Source organism: Plectrocnemia conspersa, unplaced genomic scaffold (genome assembly GCF_051122295.1).
Source record: "Plectrocnemia conspersa isolate PC_06_02 unplaced genomic scaffold, ASM5112229v1 ptg000014l, whole genome shotgun sequence".
Taxonomy (NCBI): Eukaryota; Metazoa; Arthropoda; class Insecta; order Trichoptera; family Polycentropodidae; genus Plectrocnemia; species Plectrocnemia conspersa.
The window spans coordinates 8,095,118-8,119,031 of record NW_028277178.1 but is presented as its reverse complement, the minus strand read 5'-3'; the positions used below and the strand labels follow the sequence as shown (position 1 = coordinate 8,119,031).

The following is a 23,914-nucleotide window of genomic DNA, read 5'->3' as shown; positions in this document are numbered from 1 at the left end:
AATCACGTGTTTAATCGTCTATGAATAGCACCGAAAACCGCACGGGAAACACAATCCAAAAAAGAGGAAACGCATCCGATCCGTTCGATTCAGGGCATCGTTATTCATTGTTTGTCCAATGCAAAGTCCATTAGTGTACCGAAACGATTAAAACGTCCAATCTGCGACCGACCTCTGGCTCAAAGCTCGTGACCAAAAACGTTAACGTTTAGGCTGGACTAATTCGAACAGGTCCGTTCGAACCTCACGTACAAAAGTTGTCTCAACTAATTCCCGTCGGACGTGATAGATACACGTCTCAAAAACAGGTAGGTTACACGGAACTGGGATTATGTCGAATTCCAATCTCGAATCCCGAAAGTTTCGGCACCGAACCGCTAGTGCGTGTAACGTGAACTTATGAACAAAAGAGATTTGGCGCGGATTGAATTATTCATCCTAGGCTATGTTGCGAGGCGAGACTTTAAATTGAGTTATTCAGATTGTCCACGACGTGAATTGTGTGCCGATAGATATCTGTGTGGTCCTTGGATCAATCTGCGGTAGAGTTTTTAAAAAAGTTCGATAGCTATTATGTATTGGAAAAAAACAATTTTTCAGTAAAAATTTATTTTCATAAATATAAATATAATGGAAATAACTAAGCAAGTGAAAATTTTATAATTTCACTAGGCAATATTTTTGATACTGTATTGTTACACGTACGTTCGTAACATGTTTTAGCCCTACTGTCGTTGAAACTCAAATTGACAGTTGCAAAATGTCTCTTTGCAGTTCAAACCCAAACCTAAACCATACCTAATGTCGTCTATTATATAACATCCAAGAAACTACACATATGTATATTGCGAGTTGTCACTCGGAACGGAATAATGTATGTGATTTTTTTGCTGCAATATTGGTTTTAATTTATTTTGCTGTAACCAAACTTATTCAGCCAAATAATTACAATCATTGTCACGCGATCGTCTTGAAAGATAGTATCCCCAAATATCAATAGATAAAAAATACGTTTTATTAGCATTTATACGGTTCATTCGACATTAACCTCAATTATATACTACACGTTCACGTTTAAAACGTACCTGGTTTAGTCACATCTAACGTATATGTGCATTAAATGGGAATCAATGATAATGTTAATGTATTATAAAAGTAAAAACTCACTTTTCGGCCTCGGAGCCCGTCGACGAGAATTCAAAATTTGAAGATTTCATTACGAGGACTGTTTTATGATTGTTTATCTAGTTTAATCAATGTAGTCTTCTAATCCATAACACTTTATCTAATTTTCTTAGGTATAACACACCTAGTTAATTTGCAATCCGATTATTTATATTCAGTCAAATGGAACAACGTACATAACGAATTAATGAAAATTATTGTCGCGTAGCAACATTTTAATAATAAATAATATTTATTTAATACTGTTGTCACGGCACTGTCGGTCATCTTGTTTTATATTTGAATGCTTATTTTTCATTGGTCGAAACAACAGAACGCATTACCGGCGGTTAAGAAATCAATGAAACAAAATTCAATTTTTAATAATATAATTAAATATATTTCTTTTGTTTTTACGTGTATAAACACCGTTCATACAAAGCGATACGATTTACAGAGTAGAAGATTGAGGATATAATCTTTCATTTGAAAGCGTGCGCGTCCGGAAGCGGAAGCGATGGCTTAGAACAATTATATTATAGAAGATTCAATCGAAACGATGTTGATCCTTCGACTGCAATAAATTATTTATAAAAGCTAGAAATAATTTAAAAATATGTAAGTTAACTATTATTTAAAACAATAACTAAAATCAAATATTATGTTGAAGAGTTAAATTCGGTTTTAAAGTCAACTAAAAACCAGAGCAATTTATGTTTATGAGGTATTCTAAATTAAATATATTGAATTGGTATTTTCATTTTTCAGAATATTATCTTCAGAATAATATCTTCAGCGATACGCGTACTTTTTCAAAATAGTATCTTCAGCAATATGCTTGCACTCCAAAAGCAACTCAGGACATTCTGCATGGGCAATGCAAGAGGTTTTAGATATAGATCACGTATAAAAAGCAAGTAAGCTAGTAACAGGAGTATTTTATAAAACGTTTTTTTCTTAGCCGCGTAGACGTGTACCGCGTAAATTTAGGAGTAATTATATAAATATATTTGTAATACTAATTAAAGCAATTTAAAAGAGACGTTTTCCACCTACTTCATTAAAAAAATTCAGTTAATTATAACACAAGCAATTGGTTTTGAATTCTCCCCTTCATGAAAAGTTGCGATATTTTTATTCTCGTGCGACTTTAACCCTTGCGGGAAGACCGAAGCTTACCTTGCCTTAAGCAGAGATTCGAAAGACCAGCGAAACATTTGGATAATTGTTTAAATTGGAGCTTTAGATCCAGAATAATAAATATTGAACTGACATCGACTTATTTTATTTATTTAATAATTTTATTAGTACAGAATGCTATAATAAATATAAATTAAAAAAAAAATCATTGCATATAAAAAGTTAAGTAGTTGTGGCAATTTTTAATGTTTAATTATTTTTATTGCAATCAATTTTATATGCTGGCAAAAAAGTTGATTTTTTTAAAATTGTTATAGTTGGAGCCAGAGTCGGTAAATTTGGAAACGACTCCACAACCCTAGTTCAAATCCATTATTTTGTCTTTTCTTCATATTTTACAGTAATGATTATGCCCGCGTCCGGTCTGCACGGCCGCTAGCGGTACAAGCGACAAATGCGCGCTCGTTTTGGTACAAGTATTTTGACCATCACAACAGTTTTACTGTTGTGATGGTCAAATAAATAAATTAAAAATAATGAAATTAAATGCGTACCTCATAGAAAATAGCAATTTATGAGTATTTATCAACAAAAACATTACCAAATGTAATTATGAAATTTCTCAGGAAAATAACAATGTGTAAAAAAAATTTCTAAGTAAAAATAACAGTTTTTCAAATAGTAAAACATTTTAATCTTATGATCCTCTTGGCTGATTTTTAGTAAATGAAGGCATTTTCTTAATGGGAAATTTACTTCTGTTTTTGTAACTATTTTTGCAGCTTCTGTCTTAAAAATACCATTTTTGAAATAGTATGATTGTAGTTTTGATTATGTTTATATACCTACACTATTAAATATATTGTATATATGTTTTAAAGTTTTTAATGGCTTGTTTTGTATATACATATATAAAATTATCAAGAATATGTTTTTATATGGTGGAATTTTATGAGCATAATATTTTTTCATGTTGTGAAATTTCGCTTATGAATATCTAAAACTATTTAACGCTATGCATCTTGATATTTTTTGTTATATTCTGTTTTAGTTTTATCTATTTTGAATAATATTTTTAGTATAGTAAAATTAGTTACGCGTGTTACTTTGACGTTCTTCACCACTTGAAGCTCAATGTTTCATTTAATATATGATTTACGGTTCTGTGAGAATTCAACAAAAAGATTGATCTTCTGATGCCTCGAGGCACAAACCAAGAAGCACTTTTTACGCGATGACTACCTCGTGATGGACAAAATTGAAATCGTGCTTCATGCTTCGAAGACAACCGAGCACTTGTGGGAGAATCAAGATATTGCCATTAGTCATAAACCACGAGATAATTGCTACGAGAGTCCCGGGGCAAGACTGCAACCGAGAAATTTGAAGGACTTTTCCCTGTCAGTATGACGAATCATATATTTTTTTAAAGCGAAACACCAACAAATTACCGCTTAGCCACAAAAGAGCTGGAATTAATGATGGCCAATTTGGAAGGTGTCTGGGTGAATGGAAAGGAAGACGGGTAGGGTTGGTTGGTTGGTTTAATCTAAAAATTGTGTCGGCCCGTGTCAGTTTAATTGTCTGCGAAAATTAAACCCAGTGTCCCATGTTAACTGCCGGTGAACGAAATCCCACGCAGGGGCTCGCAACCGGCAGGAAAAAGTAATTTATACTGTGGAAATGTTCTTTCGGACTAATGCTTTAGTATTCAAGAAAATAATTAATGATGATACGATGTGCTGTGTTATAAAATAAACAGATCCATTATTTAATATTATTAATAATAATTTTCGGTGAAAATAAGACAGATAATTAAATACATTTACAGAAGCTCGAATGTATAATAAGCACCGCAACGTTAAGTTATTAGGTACTGGGTTTATTTCTCTTGATTTTCATTCTAAATTCGACTACCATTTTGAGTCGCCAAAGTATGTACGTTTTTTAAAACCTCATCCTTAATCAACTATTGTGTATTGACTGTTAAGCTTATTATTGTTGCCTATTAGCTATATTTTACAATCAATTAATCAAGAATTAGAACATAACTGATTTTCTTTCAGCGCAAAGTTGAACTATTCATTGTCAAAAATCAGCAATATTTAAAAAAAATAGAACGAAATAGTAATTAAATATTGGTTTAATTCATCAGTTAGTTTAGTTAGTTAATTAGTTTATCCATAGTTTCTATACAGCTCAAAACTTCTTGACTTTCATTGTTCATTCATATAATAGTGACAACAATGTAACATTTGCAATATGATAAAGTAACCTTAGTATTCATTAAAATATTATTAATTCTATATCATATAATAGTTCACATCAAAATGATCATTATAAGCATATTTTATTATATCATAAAATGTAATAAATACAACGCTGTAAATACCTCTGTTTACCCGTAGGGTATTGAAATAACCAAAAAGTAATACTTTAATACGCGTATGCACTGGATCAAAACGCAGCGAGGTTTTTATCGCTGCACATTGTTTCCGGCTTTCATTCAAATGCGTTGAATTGTATCTATTGTGAGTCTGGTTAAGTGGACCAAATGTATTCCGATTGTTTTTAACGGATAACGTTTCGAATGAAATGAAAAAAAAGTCGATGGTCATTGCATATGTATGAAAGTGAAAAACGAGGTTAGTTAATTTATCTCGATGGCCCGACGTGATGATTTCGAATTGATACCGGAATATCGTTCGTGATAGTTCTGTCAATTAAATTTAATTGATGACAAAAAAAATATGATACTGTTTAAGATTATGTTACTATTTAGAACTTGATTGTGTGCAGAATATGTTTTTTTGAAGCCATAGATATATGATCATACAAAATTTGATCATATGTATCTTGCAAAGGTCTTTTTTACATTGACCGATATCTAAGATTTATGGAATTATTAATCAATATATATTAGGGGTATTGACGCATTCTCGGAAAGCATTGTTTTAGGTTAGTTGAATTCAGTCCTTTGACTAAGAAAGACGTTTCCGAATATTTGGTGTGTTGTGAAAGGTCTTTATCTTCATTTTGCAGAGACAAATATTTTTTAAGGTGTCCCCTTTTGAAGAACATTTGCGAAGCTGCATGCTGTTTCAGTTTCACGCAAAATAACGCATCGAAGGCAACAAAAAACATTTGCGAGGCTTACGAAGGCCCACCCGGAAATGCCAAAGATGGTTTAATAAATTTAAATCTGGAAATTTTGATTTAAGAAATAAGCCGAAAAGTGGACGACCCCGTGAATTGGATAAAGCAGCCATAAGAGAAAAAATCGCAAAAAATCCGAGTCTCACCATCGAAGAATTATCGAGTCAAGTCCGTACTTCATAGTGGACAACTCAAAGGTGCTTGAAAAAAATGAGGAAGATTCGAAAAGAAGGCATCTGGGTCCCACATGCGTAGACCGACCGTAACAAGCACTCGAGGCGCGCTATCTGCGAACTATTGTTAGAAAAATAAGAGTCGAGCCCGTTTCTGTATAATTTAATCACTGGAGACGAGAAATGGGTACTCTATTCAAACGTTACAAGAAAAAGCTTTAATTTGAGTGTGGTGGGATGCAAAAGTAATAATTTATTATGAACTATTAAAATAATGCGATACAGTGACATCACAAGTGTACTGTGACGTGAAAAAATACCAGCTTTAGTGAACAGAAACGAAAAACTAATCCTTCTGTATGACAACGCTCGCCCGCACGTAGCTGGTTTGACCAAAAAAATGGACGAATTGAATTTGAAGGCTTTATTGCATCCGGCCTATTTTCCAGATCTGGCTCCAGCTGACTACCATCTTTTTCGCTCATTGGAACATTTATTTAAAGAAAAAAATCAAAACACAAGACGAGATGAAATCGACACTTTCGTCCTTTTTCAACTCTAAACCTACAGAATTTTATAAGAAAAGAATTTTTGATTTACAAAATAGATGGCGCAAAGTCATCGAAAATCATGGAAATTATTTTGTATAAGCTTTAACCACTGTATTATTATATGACAACTGCGTACTTATTATGCGTCATCACACCATGGCTCGTTTACGCGAGCGTTATCAAGAACTTAACTCGCAAGTTTCATTCCTCACTCCGTTTAATGATGTATAAACCATTTAACCTGTAATCTCCTCGTTCACGGGAGACTGTGCCGCATAAATAAGTGCACACAAAAGTTTTATCTCCTAGCACTATTACTGTTATTGTGGGTATTACAACGGCGGCGAAATGCACACGGCAAATATCAATCGTTTATGGGACGTTTGTGTAATTTTTCCCTTTCGCTTCTTTGATCGCAGTTCTGTTTACGTAGAACGTTTTTCTTGTGATGTTTCAGATGTGGGTAGTAAACGGAGATTTTACGAAAGGCGTCGTAACGATTTTTACTATCGGATAATGTTTATGGGGAGCAGTTTCGTTTCATAGACGCAAGAATGTTGCTACGCAATAAATAATTATGGCGGGTAAATTACCTGGATTTATAATTAGGCGCTTCATTACTTGTTAAGTAATATAATACAGGTTGATCCGACTCAAGAGAAAAATGTCATTTATAAAAAAATTGTACATGAAAGATTACAAATATATGCTATCTAAAACAGTGAACTTGACCCCAAATAATTTCCGTCAAACTCGATTAATTTATACAGTGTTATCAACATTTTATAATTAAAAACAATAATTGTAATTTAAATTTACCAATAACATTGATTTAGTAGTTTTTTTAACAAGTTTTATTACTATTACAATTATATTTAAAAAAATCTTTAGAACACATCAACAATAATTTTAAATATGTGTATTTAGCAAGCGCGTACGGTGAGATACTTTCCCTTTCGCTCGCTCGCGTCTTAAGTGACAAGAATGAGTGAGAAGAAGTGGGCGTGCGGAACGCATGTAACGCATGTAACGCACATGATACGTGAAATTACTGCAGTGTGAAGTTTATTAGGTGTGTAATTTTTTTAATTATGTCCTGTTCTAGCCATGTCATTTTATCAGGTTTATTTTTTTTCTTGTGTAATTCTTTAAAAGTGCAATTTTTTTCTTATGTATTTTTTTGTTCTCTAAAATTGTATTCTAGTTGACTGATATCTAAGAATAATGGAATTAATAAAATTACTTTAATAATCATTATATATTTTTAATTATTACCATAGACTTCAAATTCTTTCAAAATTTGCGTCTGGTCCAATAATTCTATCAAAGTGCAATTTCTTTCTTATGTAATTTTTTTCTCTAAAATTTTATTATATAATCTATTTGCACATAACCTAACACTAAATTTATTTATATGGCAGTTAAAAGCGCAATTAAGGCACGCCCCAGACTTTTAAAATAAAAACAATATTTGTAGTATCGAGTTAAAAATATAGATTATTGTTATAAATCCTAATTTGATATATCAAAAGGTATTATTTAAAATTGTAGATAAATGAAAATTAGCTTAACAAATATGTGATAAACATTATTGTTTTAGAATTTCCAATGTTAATAACATCACATCCGTTACATCCTTAATTTAGTATCATATACAAATATTTATTAGTTTGTTTTACTATTTTCTTAGTATAAGTCGATATAGTCAATGTTTATAGTTTTATACAAGTTTTGCTTACTTGTGATGCTCATTTTTATACCATTGGCAATCATGCAGCTTAGATGCGGTCATGAACTCACTTTTAGTAAAATGTGTAAAAAAAATATTAAGTGTTTCACTGGTCCTTCGAAGCACTGCTAAGACGCGAAGTTACACTAGAATAACAATTTTTCATTGATAAAATTGTAGATTACTTTTTTGCGTTTTTATTTAAACATAGTAAATAAAACAGTGCATTTTGAAATCATTGGAATTTTCTAAAGTAGAAAATAAAATTACTATTAAAATATTTACAAAAAATTTACCATTTTGTTTTTAAATTTTTAAACCACATTTTTCTCACTTTCGAAAAAAAAACGAAAAGATAAGAGCCAAAGCACAGTAATCTTCTCTATCTCGTCCAAACATATACATATATGCGCATATCGGGCACTTATATTCAGAATATACTTCATTGATAACATCCATCAGTTATTTCCAACTTGGGAGACATTTGTGAGACCGCTTTATGCAAAACATTGATCGAGATACAAGACAGAGAGAACAGCCGCTTCCCTCTTCACGTCAACCATATTCCAGCTACGGCGTCCGAAATCTAGAGTTCAGCCCAATCTTCAGTTAAATTGTTTTTATACGATAATTTTTATCAGATTTTCCAAATTTATCCTGATCTCATAGAACATTGATAATCATTGAGATGATTATTTAGTATATAATTCAGTCAAAATGTGAATCATATGTTCTAGTTTATTTATTTAATATATTTTACATATTTTATATAAAAAACAGTAAAAATTGATACGAAATATTCTAAGATAAAAATACGAATAATTTCACATTCATATTTATTGAGCTATTTTTCATTTGTAACATAAAAGGTTTAGTGTTAAGAGTGTGCTTGCTTTAGTTGGATTTTATTTTCTCTTCTTTAATCACATTATTGTCATTTTTTTACTACGTTTCCAGTCAGAATTAACTTTCTTGACTGATGGTAAGGATCATATCTCAGCGTCTACTTTTTGCCATAATGTCCTTTCGTGACTACGCCTTGTACTCACCGTGTTTCGCTGCTGTCTCGACTACTTTTTAGACCCCAACGAGAAAAAGTTGAAGCCATCGGCCGACATGCGAGCTCAAATTTATTCCCGAATTTAACGATTCGCTTAGCGTACCGTCGTAAATTCAGAAACAACCACACACTGTGTAAGTTGGCTGCGCGCAATACAATACAAATAAATACACAATTTGAATTATTGTGCGGAACTTTGCAGACGATTTAAAGTTATGGCCATCCAACTTCACAATATAATACATACAACACACGGTTGGTTGGTTACTAGCTGGAGGCTGTGCATCACTTCTTGTGCCCACTTGTGCCCGAATTCACAGCAAGCACGTATGCTGTTCAAGTTTTAATTTGATTCGATATAATAGCGGCTAGAAGTTTGCGACTGCAATTTGCAATGTGTACTACTGTGTGTGTGGTAACTGTGGGGCTTTCTTGGACTACGGCAAACTATGCCGATTAAGACTGATATGAAAATCGACGCTTAAAATATATATTGTGGCGGTTAATTTTTTTTTAAATGAGAATCGTCACAAAATAAATTAAATGTTATCTTAATTTATACACAGTTTTAAATCTATGTATTTATAATTTCGAAGTAAATACAAGAACAAGCAATATGAAATGTTATGGAATATATACGAGTTATATAAATATAGGCTGAAAGTTAGAGTATATATGACATATATGTACATATATCGTTTATAGGCAAAAAGCAACTACTTAAAGTTTATTTTTAGGAACATCTAGTTTTTCTCATACAGCGAAAGTGTAACGAAATATGAATTTAAATAATATAATATTGGAATAATAAAATAGGACATTCTTTGTTTTCAACCTTCATATTTTTTAGAAACATAATAAAGTTTGTTTTGCACCACTAACTCACGTAAAATTATATCAGCAAAGAAAGAAGATAAGAATAAAATGTCTGTTTCATCGATCTGTTTCGGATAGACTTAATATATTTTAAAGTTAACCTAAGTAAGGAAAAACTAAAAATTATGCTGTTTAAAGACGTGTAAGGTGCATTTAAGATCCCTGATTAACTTCAAACTTTGATGGATTAATTTTACAACTAAAAGTTATATTTATTAGAAGTTATATTCCATATTTTTTATGCACTTCTTTAATCATATACACTGTATGTTAAACTTAATCTAATAGTGTACATTTTAAAATAAATCCAATGTCTCTCTATAGTAAAAGGGATTATGCAGAATCAACATATGAGAGTTAACTAGTTCTTGTGGATGATATATAATATATTATGTACCTATTAGCAAAATAGCTGCATTTTTATCTCACTCGCCGTTTTTTCACTAAACCGTTTCTCTTTAATATCTCACAATTATCTTTTTGCTCTCCATTGTTCGCCCGATTTTTTTTTCTTTTTTGCTAATACACGTACGAGTTTTTTCTGCTCCATCAAAGAAATTCCACTAATAGGCGCTGCTCCGATAAAAGGAGCTATTCGAACGGACCTTTTTCATTTCGTAAATGGACAGGCGTCAGAGTAGCTCGAAGGATGAGAGAAAGTAGGACGGACAGATGCAGAGCAGCGTCCATTAGCTTAATCATAAATCCATTTTTTTAGAATCCGCATCCCTATGCGAAATGCAAATAAAGAGACCAAAGCGATGAGCCGCTTTTAATAAAAGCGCTAAAAAACAATCCGCTCGCGCGGACTGATTTGATTTGGAATTGGGTTCAATGTAAAAAATACACGTATCTTTATATGCCTTTTATCTGTAGGTTGTTCGCTTTTTGGATTGATATCCAATAAAGTTAAGAGCCAATTTGTGTTTGATAAAAATGTTATACGTTTGAATCTGTTATACATATTTTTTAATTTATAAATATAATTTAATAAGTAACACAAATTTTTTTTATCAGTGAAGAGCAAGCTTTCAATGATTTACTCGGCTGAATTACGTAATAATTTTAATTAAAAATATATTAATTTTATATCCAATTGATAGAAACAGATATTATTACACAAGATGGTACAAAAAAATCTTGATTAATATTAGTATTTTATAAAAATAATTTTATACTCACATGCTACTTCCACGTAAGCTCGCTGGCTTCGTATCTTCCCTTGTCCTGTCCAGGCAATACATTCACAGTAGAACCTTTCTTTGGTGAAATATTCTTCAACTTGACTCTTTGTTACGTTGCACTCAACTTCCAATAATCTAACTCCAGTCTGTGGGTCCACAAAGTCACCGGAAGAGGCCGTGTGCCACTGAGCGTCGTTGCATTTGAAAAATAGCTGATGGAAAAAAAATTAGGAATTGTATAAATATATTTTTGACTTGGTAAATATTGAAATTGTATACTCTAATATATTTTATTATAAAGATCTACAATCATATTATAAAATAATAATTATTACAAACTTTATAAATTATATATAATATACAATACATATAATCATTACTACAAACATGTATAAAACAAGTATTTAGCTGCATTTAAAATTTGAGTACGCTCGAGATAAGGATGCCGGTTTGTTATTGTGTGCGTGTACATGTATATGAGAGGGAGAAGCGATGTAGCGTGTACTTCGTTGTCTCGCTTTCTCTTTTAAGGACAGTCGCTGATTCGTCAACGCTGGTATTTGTCATTAAAGTGCAGTGTGGCACAGAAGTTCGATCTTCTCCAGTGATTTATTTTAAATAATTTTGTTTTGATATTGGTTTAACCCAGATATGCCCACTGTCCCATGGGTAGGTCACTAAACTCGTGCCACTGTTTTTTTATTTATAAATGAAATTTTAAGAGAACAAAATTTCTTGGGCATATCTGGGTTAATTGATATCAAGGCTTCAAATATACACTGTAAGTTCTTCGTTCTCTTACCCGTGGATTAAAATATTTTAATTATTTTTCCAATAATCCGTACGTTGTTGGTTTTTTTACACTATTCTTTGTAAGGCTTAAAAAAGTTATTATTCTTATCGTTGCGCTAATGATAATTTTTTTATTTATTCAATGGACTCTAATGATTTAATAGAGTCGTCGAGCAATTAAACAATATGCGAATAATTTCTTTCCCCATTTTATATCTTTTTGCTTTTGAAGAATAGCTAAAGACTTCATTATTTTTTTGACTAGTGAAAGATTTTGAATTTTGCAAATATTTAATTAATGACATCAATATCTGGTTTCTTTGATTATGTAATATATTTTTAATTGTCTGTTGAAATTTCCAACTTAGCTCAGATGTATGTATGTTAAATAAACATATATTTTCTTTTAAAATAAAAAATAAATATTCTGAGCGAAATTGTTTTGAGCCACACATTGATTAAAGGTTTTATAAAAATATATGTTTATTAAAATTAAATAATATTATCTATTAGTAATCAATAATTTCGAGCTAAAGTTTAAAATGAGAGTTGTAAAAATGCTTTTATAGAAAATTTAGTAATAAATACATTAGCATTTTTTTCTAAATAGAGGCTATTTAATTTATAAAAATCATCAAAAATACCTTTAAAGCGTTGGCTGCTTTGCATTTCAAAGTTGCAGGCTTATTCTTGGTGATGTAAGCATCCTTCGGCTCTTCCAGAAATATCGGCAAGTTATCAGAATTGGGCGGCAATAATCTATCAGAGCCCACAGGATCCAACATTCGATTGTCGTCTTCGTCATGATCCTGCTCATTCTCCAGTTTTCCCTTCACGTCATAATTATCATAATCCAAGTCCAACTCGTCCCCTTTTTCTTCGTTTAATGAAAACTTATGATTAGGATTATATGGATCGAAGGGTTCTGGATGCAGAAATTCTGGCACGTGATGCGCCCCATTGTCTTTGTCTTCTGGCGGTGAAGGAGAATCAGTTTTGGTCTTAGTCTTCTTGACAGCTTCCGTTGGTGGTATGTGCTCGGTCAGGAGATCACCTGAAATAAAAAATGCAATTTAACCGATTAATTTATTTACCTGGGATTGGCACTATATGCAAATTTAGTCACGCTTTGACGAAAATATTCGCCCATTGTTATTTTCAGTCGGAGTCTATTATATATTCATGTATTCGTGGAATATAAAAAAATAAACTATACTATAAAACACACGTGACACTCGCATCCGTGCGTTTATATGATTAATCTTTCGGTAGTATAGGACTAGTATGTAAAATTCTCATTAACTAATTTCTAATTCGTATGTGGTGTGTATATACGTGTGCTAAAAATATCCGCGTAATAGACAGATAGCCAGAATATTAATTAATTTAAAATACGTATTTTAAAGTTACTTTACAAAAAATATAATATATAGTCAAATTAATTACTATTCGCAAAATTAAAAATAAATAAAAATAACACTTTTAAGTAGTACATATTCAATAATGTAAATGTACCGTTCAATTACTTATTAACATCACTTTTAACACAATTTACGTTATTTTTTTAACACAGAAATAGTATATGCAAATATTTTTTAGAATTGATGTTATATAAGGCTAAACAATAGATTATTATGATATTAATATACAGATGTTTTTCTATCAAAAGTAATAGATTCTAATTACAAAGTCGGATATGCATAATTTTTTCTATCTAAACAATGAAACATTAAACAAATTTACGAGCAATAAACAATGAAGTTAATGATAGACTAACTTAAAAAAAACACTTCCTCTTCCTCAATTGACAAAAAAATTCCAAGAGAATTGATTAAAATGAATATTAAATCCATATAACCTGTCTCGTCTAATAAAAAAAATGTAGGAAGCCAGCAGCGATATTCGGTGTCATTTTATGAATATTTAATAAACGGTTATTGTGTTACCGAAGCGCAAAGCTTATTCGGTTTCAAGGTGATTAATTATTATGTACAATGGAGTCCTTTAATCCTTTGATCTCTCGTGTGAGCTTTCATGGCCGCCTCGGTGCCAACGGCTGATATACGCCGACAGATAAGGATTAATCGGGATGAATCAGTGCCACGCGCGCATCCTGAAAAATCCCATTAAAAAGTCAAAACAGAATTCAATCTGTTGGCAAGAATTTGCGATAAGAGGGTTTTGTTTAGCAACTCAGCCGGACGGAATTGGGTCAATTTAACCCTTAAAGGGCAATAAATGTCGATTTTTTGACGAGGAATAAATAATACATCTTACCGGTTAACCCTCAATGTATTTTTTATTCAACCATAAATGATTTGTTTTTAATGTGTGAAATCTGCTATGTCTTTATTCTAAGGCAGGGTTTTAGATTATAACTTAAAAAATGAGAAACACTTAATCGTATTACTTACATCAAGCGCAGAGCGATTTTTAAAGCATTGTTTATATATAAAATATAAAAATCAGCATCACGAACAAAGCTAGATGCAGAATATAATCTTAAGCTTTTTATAGATTAGAAACATTCAGTTTATTTTTTTAATTAAAAACATATATAAGAAAATAAGTAATGAAATATATAATAAAAACGCAACAAAAAGTGTTTTCTTGAAATCAATTTATGGAAAAAAAATTAGCTGCTAAATAGGTAAATAAAATGGTTTTTATTGTGAAAATATTTAAAATATTGGTATCGTTTGATCAAATCAACATATATTAAAACAAAATAGCGGAACAATTTATTTGTGCATAATAAAAAAAAACTTTGGCTCCATGACTAAGCACATCATCACAAGGTATTCTTTAAACCAGAATGATAGACGAGTGGTAGTCTCTGACTATTGTCCTGAATGACCTGGGTTCAAATCCCATGTGGACCTTAGCGTTTTTAATTTTTTATCGCATCTGGGAGATCAGAATTAGTGATTATTATATAAATATAATTCCGATCGATTTTCACAGATTAGCTGTACCTAGATTTTCCTAATCTCACTGATGAATATTGCGATGATTAAATAAAATCGAGCTAGGATGTATATATTAGGTATTAAAAAAATCTTTAATAACGAGCTACTTCAACTCATAGATAATATAATATATGTAATAAAATAATAAAAAATACATATATAAAAAATATATGAATATTAAAAAATATGTTTTATACATATATTTTAAAAGCAAGTTTTTTTGAAAAAATTGCCGTTGGCCACTAGAGCAAATAAGCAACAGCCGTTTCAACGGCAAACCCGAATGCACGCGTATTTTTTCTCAAGGCGACAGATATTTTATTTTTATCTGATTCATTGCGCCTGCTTTGAAACTTAATCTGTTCAAATGTTACTATTTAACAAAAATTCCCTTTTTCTTAGACGGTTAAAACGCTTTATCATATTCCAAGCTATCCCTCTTTATTATTTAATAGAGTGAGTTGCTCCCTCTAATTGTGAATAAAAAAGTAGTTCACTTGATGAATCACTACGTATATTTCTAAATTTAATTTATTTAGTTCTATTCTCAGTAATCACGTGAAATCTGCATGTATTTTTTTTTGCACTGACTTGAGAAAAAGAGTAGATAAAAAATACAAGTTTTAAAATAGCAATATAGCATACTATAAAAATAGTCAAAATAATTGTATCACCGAATAAGACATTTTAGAAATAGCCATAAATAATTTCAAAATATTAATGTTTTGGCAAACGTTCAAGCAATGAAGTTTAATTAGAAAACCAGACAAACATTTTAAGACATGAGTTTATAAATGATTACAGCTATAACATCAGTGAGCACTGCTGATGTGTTAATTTCAACAACCAGTTAAATTTAGATTGCTGTAATGAATGAAGTTGTAATGCTATTTTAATTTATCTTGCGCCCGAATTCTAAATTAACTTTTTTATAACTAATAAGTAATATAACTATTTCAATTGCGCGACTAATTTTTAACATAAAAGCTTAGTGAAAATAAAAAAACAAATCCTAATTTAAGTGCTGCGTGTTTTTTTTTAGAAAAAAAACTCGAATTTTTACGCTGCATATAAAATTATTTCATAACTATTTATTTATAAATAATTACAGTTTTATGTTAACAGCTGTTTTTTTTATATAATAAAATAATAAACTATAGTTACACCACATCACATGTGTCTGAAAAGTTATATTTACATACATACAATATCTATCCATTATAAATAAATTTGATGATTCTTAAAATACTTTCTATTGTGTATCGTTTTTAATAATATCATTTGAATAGAATAAACATTCAAATCAATTGATTAAGATTAAGATCAGTGTTGTAGGGAGAGTGGCAAATATTTATTTTTTTACAGAAGGGTGCAAAATTTTCTAGTTACGCTACTGATTCAGGGAATTTTTTTATGGGACGGATCGCGTATCTTTAGGTTATATTGGGCACATATTTACTCCTGTTCCTTCCGATAAATTACCTCTCTCCCTTAAAGAGCCCTGAACAAAACTCGGTCAATAGTTCGAAGCCTAGAAAATCCAGTGGCACTAATACTGGAAAAACTGTCGAAAAAGCTCCGCCTCCGAAACCTGTGACGACCGGTCGATTTATCACAGCGCCCCCGTTGGTTGTCGGTCCAAAAACGTAGTGTCCGTGATGAATGGTCCACCGTCGGACGTTTAACAACCAAAGTTGGCGTCCAGATTATATGGTGGCGGCCGTTTATTGCACGCTCGCGCTTTTCACCCAAAATTTATCGGCTGAAAAAGACACAAAAACCCCCCAAACTGGCGACCTCCAACCACCCCCGAACGGTCGCGATCGGCGCAATAGCAATTTCATATGACAGATGACGCGAATTCAGAGTGTCAGAGTGACGTGTCAAATGGCTGGAATGTATAAAATAAAAATACGTCAAAAACAACAGTGGTTACTGAGCAACAAATTGAATTTTTTGCTACAAATTTATGGTAATGAAATTTGCGTGTAAAATTACATGCTTACTTCGAACGTGGCATTACTCATGGGTTTTTTGCTAGCAAGTATAGCTAATTTGTTAAAGTCGGTTTTATAATTGATTACAATAATAGGTATTTCAATACTTTATAATTACAAAGAACTACACTATCGGCAATAATTATTTATTAAACAATTAGAACATAGAACTGTTGTCAGAACATTTAAATTTAAGATATTAAATAGATAAGGCAAATTTTATACGAAAACAATACCTCATATACTAAAGGTAAAATCATTTTTTATTTTATAAATAATTCAATCGAAAAAATACATATTATCATGCCCATGTCTTGTTTTATTATGGTGCTTCTAAAACGAGGATAAGTTTTGGTATTCCGTATTTGTATATTTAACATATAAATTTTAACCCCGCCATTTCTCGACAAGGGTGTTTTTATTTATTTATATGCGGCAAACAAATCTTTCCTCTCTCTGAAAATTTTGTCCCTTTTTAAAAGATGGGTAGATTCCCCTTACGCGTAGTATATCTCTACTTCGCATTATTTACATTGTTATATACATATTCATACAGTTGTTAAAATAGTGATATATACACGTCATTTTTTGTTTAAAATTTTAACCATGAACTAATTTTTTACATATATTTTATAAAACGAAATCGATTCTGTCGACGTTCCTACGAAGAGATAAATGATGTAAAAAATCGCAATGCTTGGTTTATTTTTTTAACCTCACTCGTTAACTCCAGGCGTTGCTGTAAAACTCAGTTCCAAAAGCGTATTTCATATTCATATTTTTTCATAGTATCTTTTTTTCGGAAAACAATAAAACGTTGTATATCTGTAAATAAAAATTGTTACGTGCGCACATTCCCATTATTCAGAGGAAACGACCACGTTTTATTATTCTCGAAGGGGTGACAAAACGATCCCGAGGTCCTTCGGCTCCCACCAAAGGGTCCGAATTTAAATACAATGAATCCGATTTCGGCCGAATCGCGTGATTTCGAATTAAATTATTATTAAGACCGTACAAAAAAAATCTTACGCCACGACAATGAGAGGAAACGAGCGGCACGAATTAAAAGTATTCACGAGGGGACACTAAAAGTAAAATTAAATATACTTTATTGCTCGCGGATATTCATTTAGTTAATATGTGTCGCAGATTCGTGTTTGGATGAAAAAATGCCGACATAGGAGCGCGAATCTGAATGACAATTCGGCAGATGAAAGATAAGCCGACTAGGTGGGTTGCTTAGTAATGACTAATGAGAATGTTGCCACATAAATCACATGATGCTTAGCTATACATGATCTATACAAGTGATACTCAAACTATGTTTCGCATAACCTAATGAATACGTTTTTGAAAGTTTCACAACTTAAAAACAGATGTCTATTTAAGCAATACAGTATATGACAAAAATATAGTTTTGAGCAAAACTGAATTTATGTAATGTATATGTCTATTTTTTATTTATAAATTATTTAGAAATTAAATAAAAATGCCTGCGGCGCATATTTGCGTATTAAAATATTATTCAACAAATATTTTTCAAGATAATATATTATACATTCATCACATTTTTGTGTATTTTTGGTAGCTGTTGATAAAAAAACTGCAAGATTTTTTAAATGTAATATTTGATATATTATACAAATTGTATCATCTAATATTTGGAACAAAAAACACAGTTAATATAATGATCAATATTAGAGAATGAATTAATATGAGTAAGTAGACTTACTGAACAGTTTATTATTAACAAGTAAAAAAAATAAACATGAGTTTTAGTAATCTGTATACATATAATATAATACATAACATATTTTTATATTAAAAAAATGTATATCCAAAGCGAGATTATATTATTAATTTACAATTACAAGTCTATATAAGTGAAGTAATATTTTTTTACCGACAAGATTTCTTCTGCTTTTTATGGTTACCGACAAGATTTATCCTGCTTTTTAAAGTACGTAATAACACACTAAGATTGTTTGTTTGAAGTGGGTAAAAAACTTTTCTTGTATGAATGTCTTTGGATATTTGAGATACTAGATAAAATTTATAAATTTAATTTGATTATTAATTATACCATACCTTCTGCAGCATCTTCTATTCCACCGGAAGAAACGAAGCAGCAATGCACAATAATCACAAACACAAACGATGACCACCGCATGATGCCGAAGAGTTATCTGCCTTCAGTCTCATTATAACATGTTTATAACTTTGATTTTACTAGTTGCGATCTGCAATCAAAACAAAAAACACGCACTGTAAAACTGCACTGTAGTTCAAAACACAATTATAAATCTATTACACGAAACTCGAGAGCTAACCTAACCGAAAAGTTCGACGCCGCAAACAACACTAACCAAATATACCTGACCTTACCGAAAACCTTCATTCCCACCACCATCTCCCTTTTACCTACCGAGAAAAAATATTCGTTCCTTCTCATCTGGGATCGTGTGTCATTTTTTTGTCTCTTTCTTCTATGATTTTTTTCTTTCTAGGTAACACCGGGACTCCTGCGGGGTGCGCATCTTGCGCACAAAGATCAGAACATAGCTTCCCAACAAGTGGATTACGACGATTACGTGACTTAGCAACAATCCGGAACAACGAATGATTAGTGCGATGACTGGACTTATGGATGTTATTATTCTATTTGAGATGGATGTGATTATGATTAGGAGAGTGGTGTTGCTTTGTAGCGGTCGACGAATAGCGGTTAATGCATATCGAGATTGAGAATAAATTAATACATGCATTGTTTAGGGCAAACTAAAATGAATATTCGTATCTATAAGCTATTAGGTTTAGATCAATTAAAAGCTGTAAGCTCCAACTAAGTATATTGATGAGAAATATACATACTTGATAGATATCGTAATTGATTTTAATTTCATTGTCACAATCAAACAGAAAACGCAATAAATAAAAACTGCATTAAATTTTTGCTTTAAACTGCATTAAATTTTTGCTTTAACTGAAAATTTACTGCGAATTATTACATTTAAGCACAATAAAAAAATTAAATAAGGAGATAAATTATATGGGCGAAAATTAGTCATTATCAAATTAGTCATATATACCTCGGTTGCTCAGATAATTTAACTCGGTTATTCTCGAGTTATTTAATCAATCGTAGACAGTTTGTAACCTATGGTGGCCGATTATCAAAAGAGTATTTTACCCCTTCGGGGGTTCCTCAAGGATCCAATCTGGGACCTCTGCTTTTTGTGTTATTTATTAATGACATAAATACAGCAATTAAAAATTCAAGTTTTCTTCTGTACGCAGATGATTTAAAATTATATAAATGCACTCGATCTGTTGCTGACTCCTTCTCTCTACAAAGTGATTTAGACTCTCTGTGGAGATGGGCTTCCGTTAACCGTCTGCCCTTTAGTGTCGGAAAGTGCCATACTGTGTCATTTTCTCGATCCCGTTCGCCATCAGCTTATTTCTACCATCTCGGTGGTAACATTTTGACTAGAGAAACTTCCATTAAAGATCTCGGAATCACTTTCGAGAGCAAATGGAGGTTCTCTCTACACATACACGACGTCTGTGATAAATCTTCCAAGATGCTCGGCTTTGTTATGAGGAATGCCTTTCACTTTGACGATCCGTCAGTTATTCGCATCCTCTATGACACCTTAGTTCGTAGCATTCTTGAATCTGGATCTATAATTTGGAATCCCCGAATAGCCAAATATTCCCTTTTAGTAGAAAAAATTCAAAAAAGGTATTTAAGATACCTTTACAAAAGGACATTTGGTTATTATCCGTTCTTATATCCCAGCGCCTTTCTTTTAGGAGCGTTGGGATATGATTCGCTGAGTTCTCGCAGAAAGCTGTATGTCGCTAAGCATTTTTTCAAACTACTAAAAGGTGCTGTCGACAATCCAGCTATTCTCGAGGAATTCCAGTTTTGGGTTCCGGAACATTTTCGAGAATCACGATCGAGACCTCTTTTGATGGCAGTTAGGGCTAGGACATCCGCACTTGCCGACTCGCCTATAGCTGTGGCCATACGGCTCCTTAATACGCTGGCATTGAAAATTGCTTTATTTAATGTTAGCTACGAGGATCTGATCCGGTTTATATCTTTTAATTTTAATATTTTATAATTTTTTTTGTTATGTTTAAGTATTGTTATATTTATTTATATATATACGTTTTTTTATGTTTTATAAATTTATAATTTGCTTTCGACCATCGTGGCGCATTGGGGTAACCTGTTAGGCCACGATGGTCTTAATTTAATCGAAAAAATAAAAAAATAAAATAAATATGCTTATTGGTAGCTGATTTATGAGGTCTATGGTCTAGACCCACGACGCGATCGAGAACTCCTTTCAACCATCAAACGAAAGTAGATAGTAGTACCTTGGACATATGATTCAATCTCTGAAATATGAGTTTTTCATACCATGATAATTTTAAAAGTTGGATCGGAAGAAAGAAGATGTCTTGGTTGCTAAATAGACGAAGATGACAGCCGAAGAAGTGTTTCGTGTAGCCAAGGACCGGGAGGGATACTCACTAATTAGAATGAATCGAACATGACACCAGAATAATAAGAATGCTTTAGTTAAAATATTGGATACAAGTCACAAAATACAATATTTATACTAGCTGCGGTACCTAGTGACAGTGAAGGCCAGACACTTACAATACAGTATTATAAATAAATAGATAGTAAAATAAATATAATTTATTTATAATATTAATGATGTCCTGTAATATCATTAATCATCAATATGGTTTTCAATTAAAAATGCATCAAATATTGTATTAAAAAAAATATTATAAATATTTGAGAACGACCCAGTCCCGAAAAGATGCGGCCGTTGCGGGGCGTTAACTGTGTCCTTTCAGAGGCACCCTACGGTATAACAACAAAAAAAATAAGGGACCAAAAGTAGGACTATTGAACAATTTTTGCCCCGAAGGAATAATCTTATTATTAGCTCGGACTTTGTTCCGTGTGTGAAATTGAGACCTCCGCACAGTCCATTGTTGTCCCGCCGCCGCATCATTGTCTTGGCTTCTGTTCGTTTGCGAACAATTGCACCGTTGTAAAAGCATTATGCACTCAAGGAGAGGATTTGCGACCTATTCATAGCTACAAATCCGAATCTAATAACCCGAATGTCCCATGCACAATGAGAGAGATTCTTGACTTTGAAGCGCGAAATCCATTGACAGCGCCAGATGAATACAAGATAATGATTGCTTGTTCGCACCTCGAATACGCTATCCAATAAAATATTAAGCACGAAGAAATATACAAGTGGAATATTTTACGCCTACTAGAAATATCACACCTCGATTTAATGCTTACTAAAAGTAGATAATATAAATATATGCTATGCCTCGAGATAATCGGGTGGAAATATTGTATATATGTACATATGTACAATATATACATAAATTGTTTTATACTGCTTGCCAAAATAACTGAATATGGCAAAAGTTTAAAATGTGAGGGATATTAATTCATAAAATCAACTCATCACTTTAAATAAAAATCCAAATAACTATTTGTGCAAAAATATAAATAATGACAATAAATAAAAATAAGTTCTCCGCATCTTTGTGATAAAAATACTTTTGAATGAACTTTTAATAGTAAATAATTATATAGTGGCGCATTTAAAAGTAGCCTATAAATATTTAAGTGTATCTTTGCAATACAGATATTTTAGATACAAAAAATATCTGCTATTGTAATTATATTGGATCAAAAAAAAAAACCTTGATGAAATAAAGCGTTTATAGAAATCATAAGAATCCTAATAAAACATACAACAGGTATCTTAGTCAAAATAACAAATGTTTTAAAAATGATTTTCGAGTATTTTGCCAAACGAAAAGTGCTAAAAATCAATAAATAAATGTTTTAATAACGATCGACGATATACATTGTATAACATTGTACAATATCAAGTTTTTTAGATTAAATGTAATACGTTGCTATACTAGTTAAAAACTAAATCGACACAATGTAAATATAGGTATATTAAATTTATAAAATTTTAGGAATATATTTTTATTTTAAAATAGTTGTTTTTAAAACTTACTATAAAAAAATAATAACTATGTGATAGCGAAAAAAAAATTCTGTTAATATTTTTAACTCACACTATTTATTGTAAAAAAATTCAGTCTTGATTTATTTTACCAACTTATATTCATAAAATAAAAGCAATAGAACTAGACGATATTTTCACCTGTCTTACCAATTATGTCAAAAATAATAGATAAGATTTTATAAGCCTTTAAGATATCGCATAATACATGAATTATTTTTTTTTTAATTTAAATATATTTTTAGAAAACGAAACTTGTGGTTTTCTGAATTTTAACCTATTGTTATATAGCGATTTGAAGTTTTTGTTATTGACAGGTAAAGATAGAATTGACTCAGACTACATACTTTCGAATTTATCTTCTTAAAAGTACATAAAATTATAAAAATATAAACCTAGTTCTAAACTACATATATTTTAAACATCAATATAATAAAATTGGCAAAAGTCTTTTCGCGACCATAATATTTTTTTATATTCGTGGTCTGTTTCAACTCAAGCTTATTTAATAGGAGTATATAGTAATAAATAATACATATAATACAAATATTTCAATATTATAAGATATTCCAAAACACGTTGATGTAAACACTGACCAAAAATTCGACTGAATTTCAAGAAATCCATATAAAAACCGAGACTCCATTAACACATGCGTAACATCTGCCAACCCAAAGTTATATATCAGTATCGTATTACCATAAGTAAACCAATACTCTACCCAGATTTCTACCAAAGATCTATTATTTCTTATAAATAAATATTTGCTTAGTGTTGATTCAATTTTTTCTATCGCTAAATACCTCTGGTTAATTAACTGCATTTATTTTAATAAATCTTGGGCAATAAATGCAAGGTTAAAAGGTTATAACCGAACGTTTATAACTATCGAAATAAAATCTTGGATTTTGAACACAAAGAGCTTTTCAGCAGATTCTCTGGTCATATTTTACAAAACCCGCATCATTAATTGACTGAGTAACGAGACTTGCGATCAATTATATCAATAATTACAGGTATGGCGA

The 23,914-nt window shown here is 31.3% G+C and overlaps 1 protein-coding gene across 2 annotated transcripts in view; it reads right to left on the bottom strand.

Moving 5' to 3' along the window:
- LOC148226095 (netrin receptor UNC5C-like) overlaps positions 1-23,914 on the bottom strand; it is a 78,172-nt gene that overhangs the window by 26,913 nt on the left and 27,345 nt on the right. For both annotated transcript variants that reach the window (XM_088204358.1, XM_088204359.1), the window contains exons 2-4: positions 18,883-19,034; positions 12,470-12,879; positions 11,032-11,245 (exon numbers count right to left, since the gene is read on the bottom strand). In XM_088204358.1, the coding sequence (XP_088060484.1) occupies positions 11,032-11,245; positions 12,470-12,879; positions 18,883-18,964 (706 nt within the window). In that variant the 5' untranslated portion in view covers positions 18,965-19,034. The remainder of the gene's footprint in view (positions 1-11,031; positions 11,246-12,469; positions 12,880-18,882; positions 19,035-23,914) is intronic.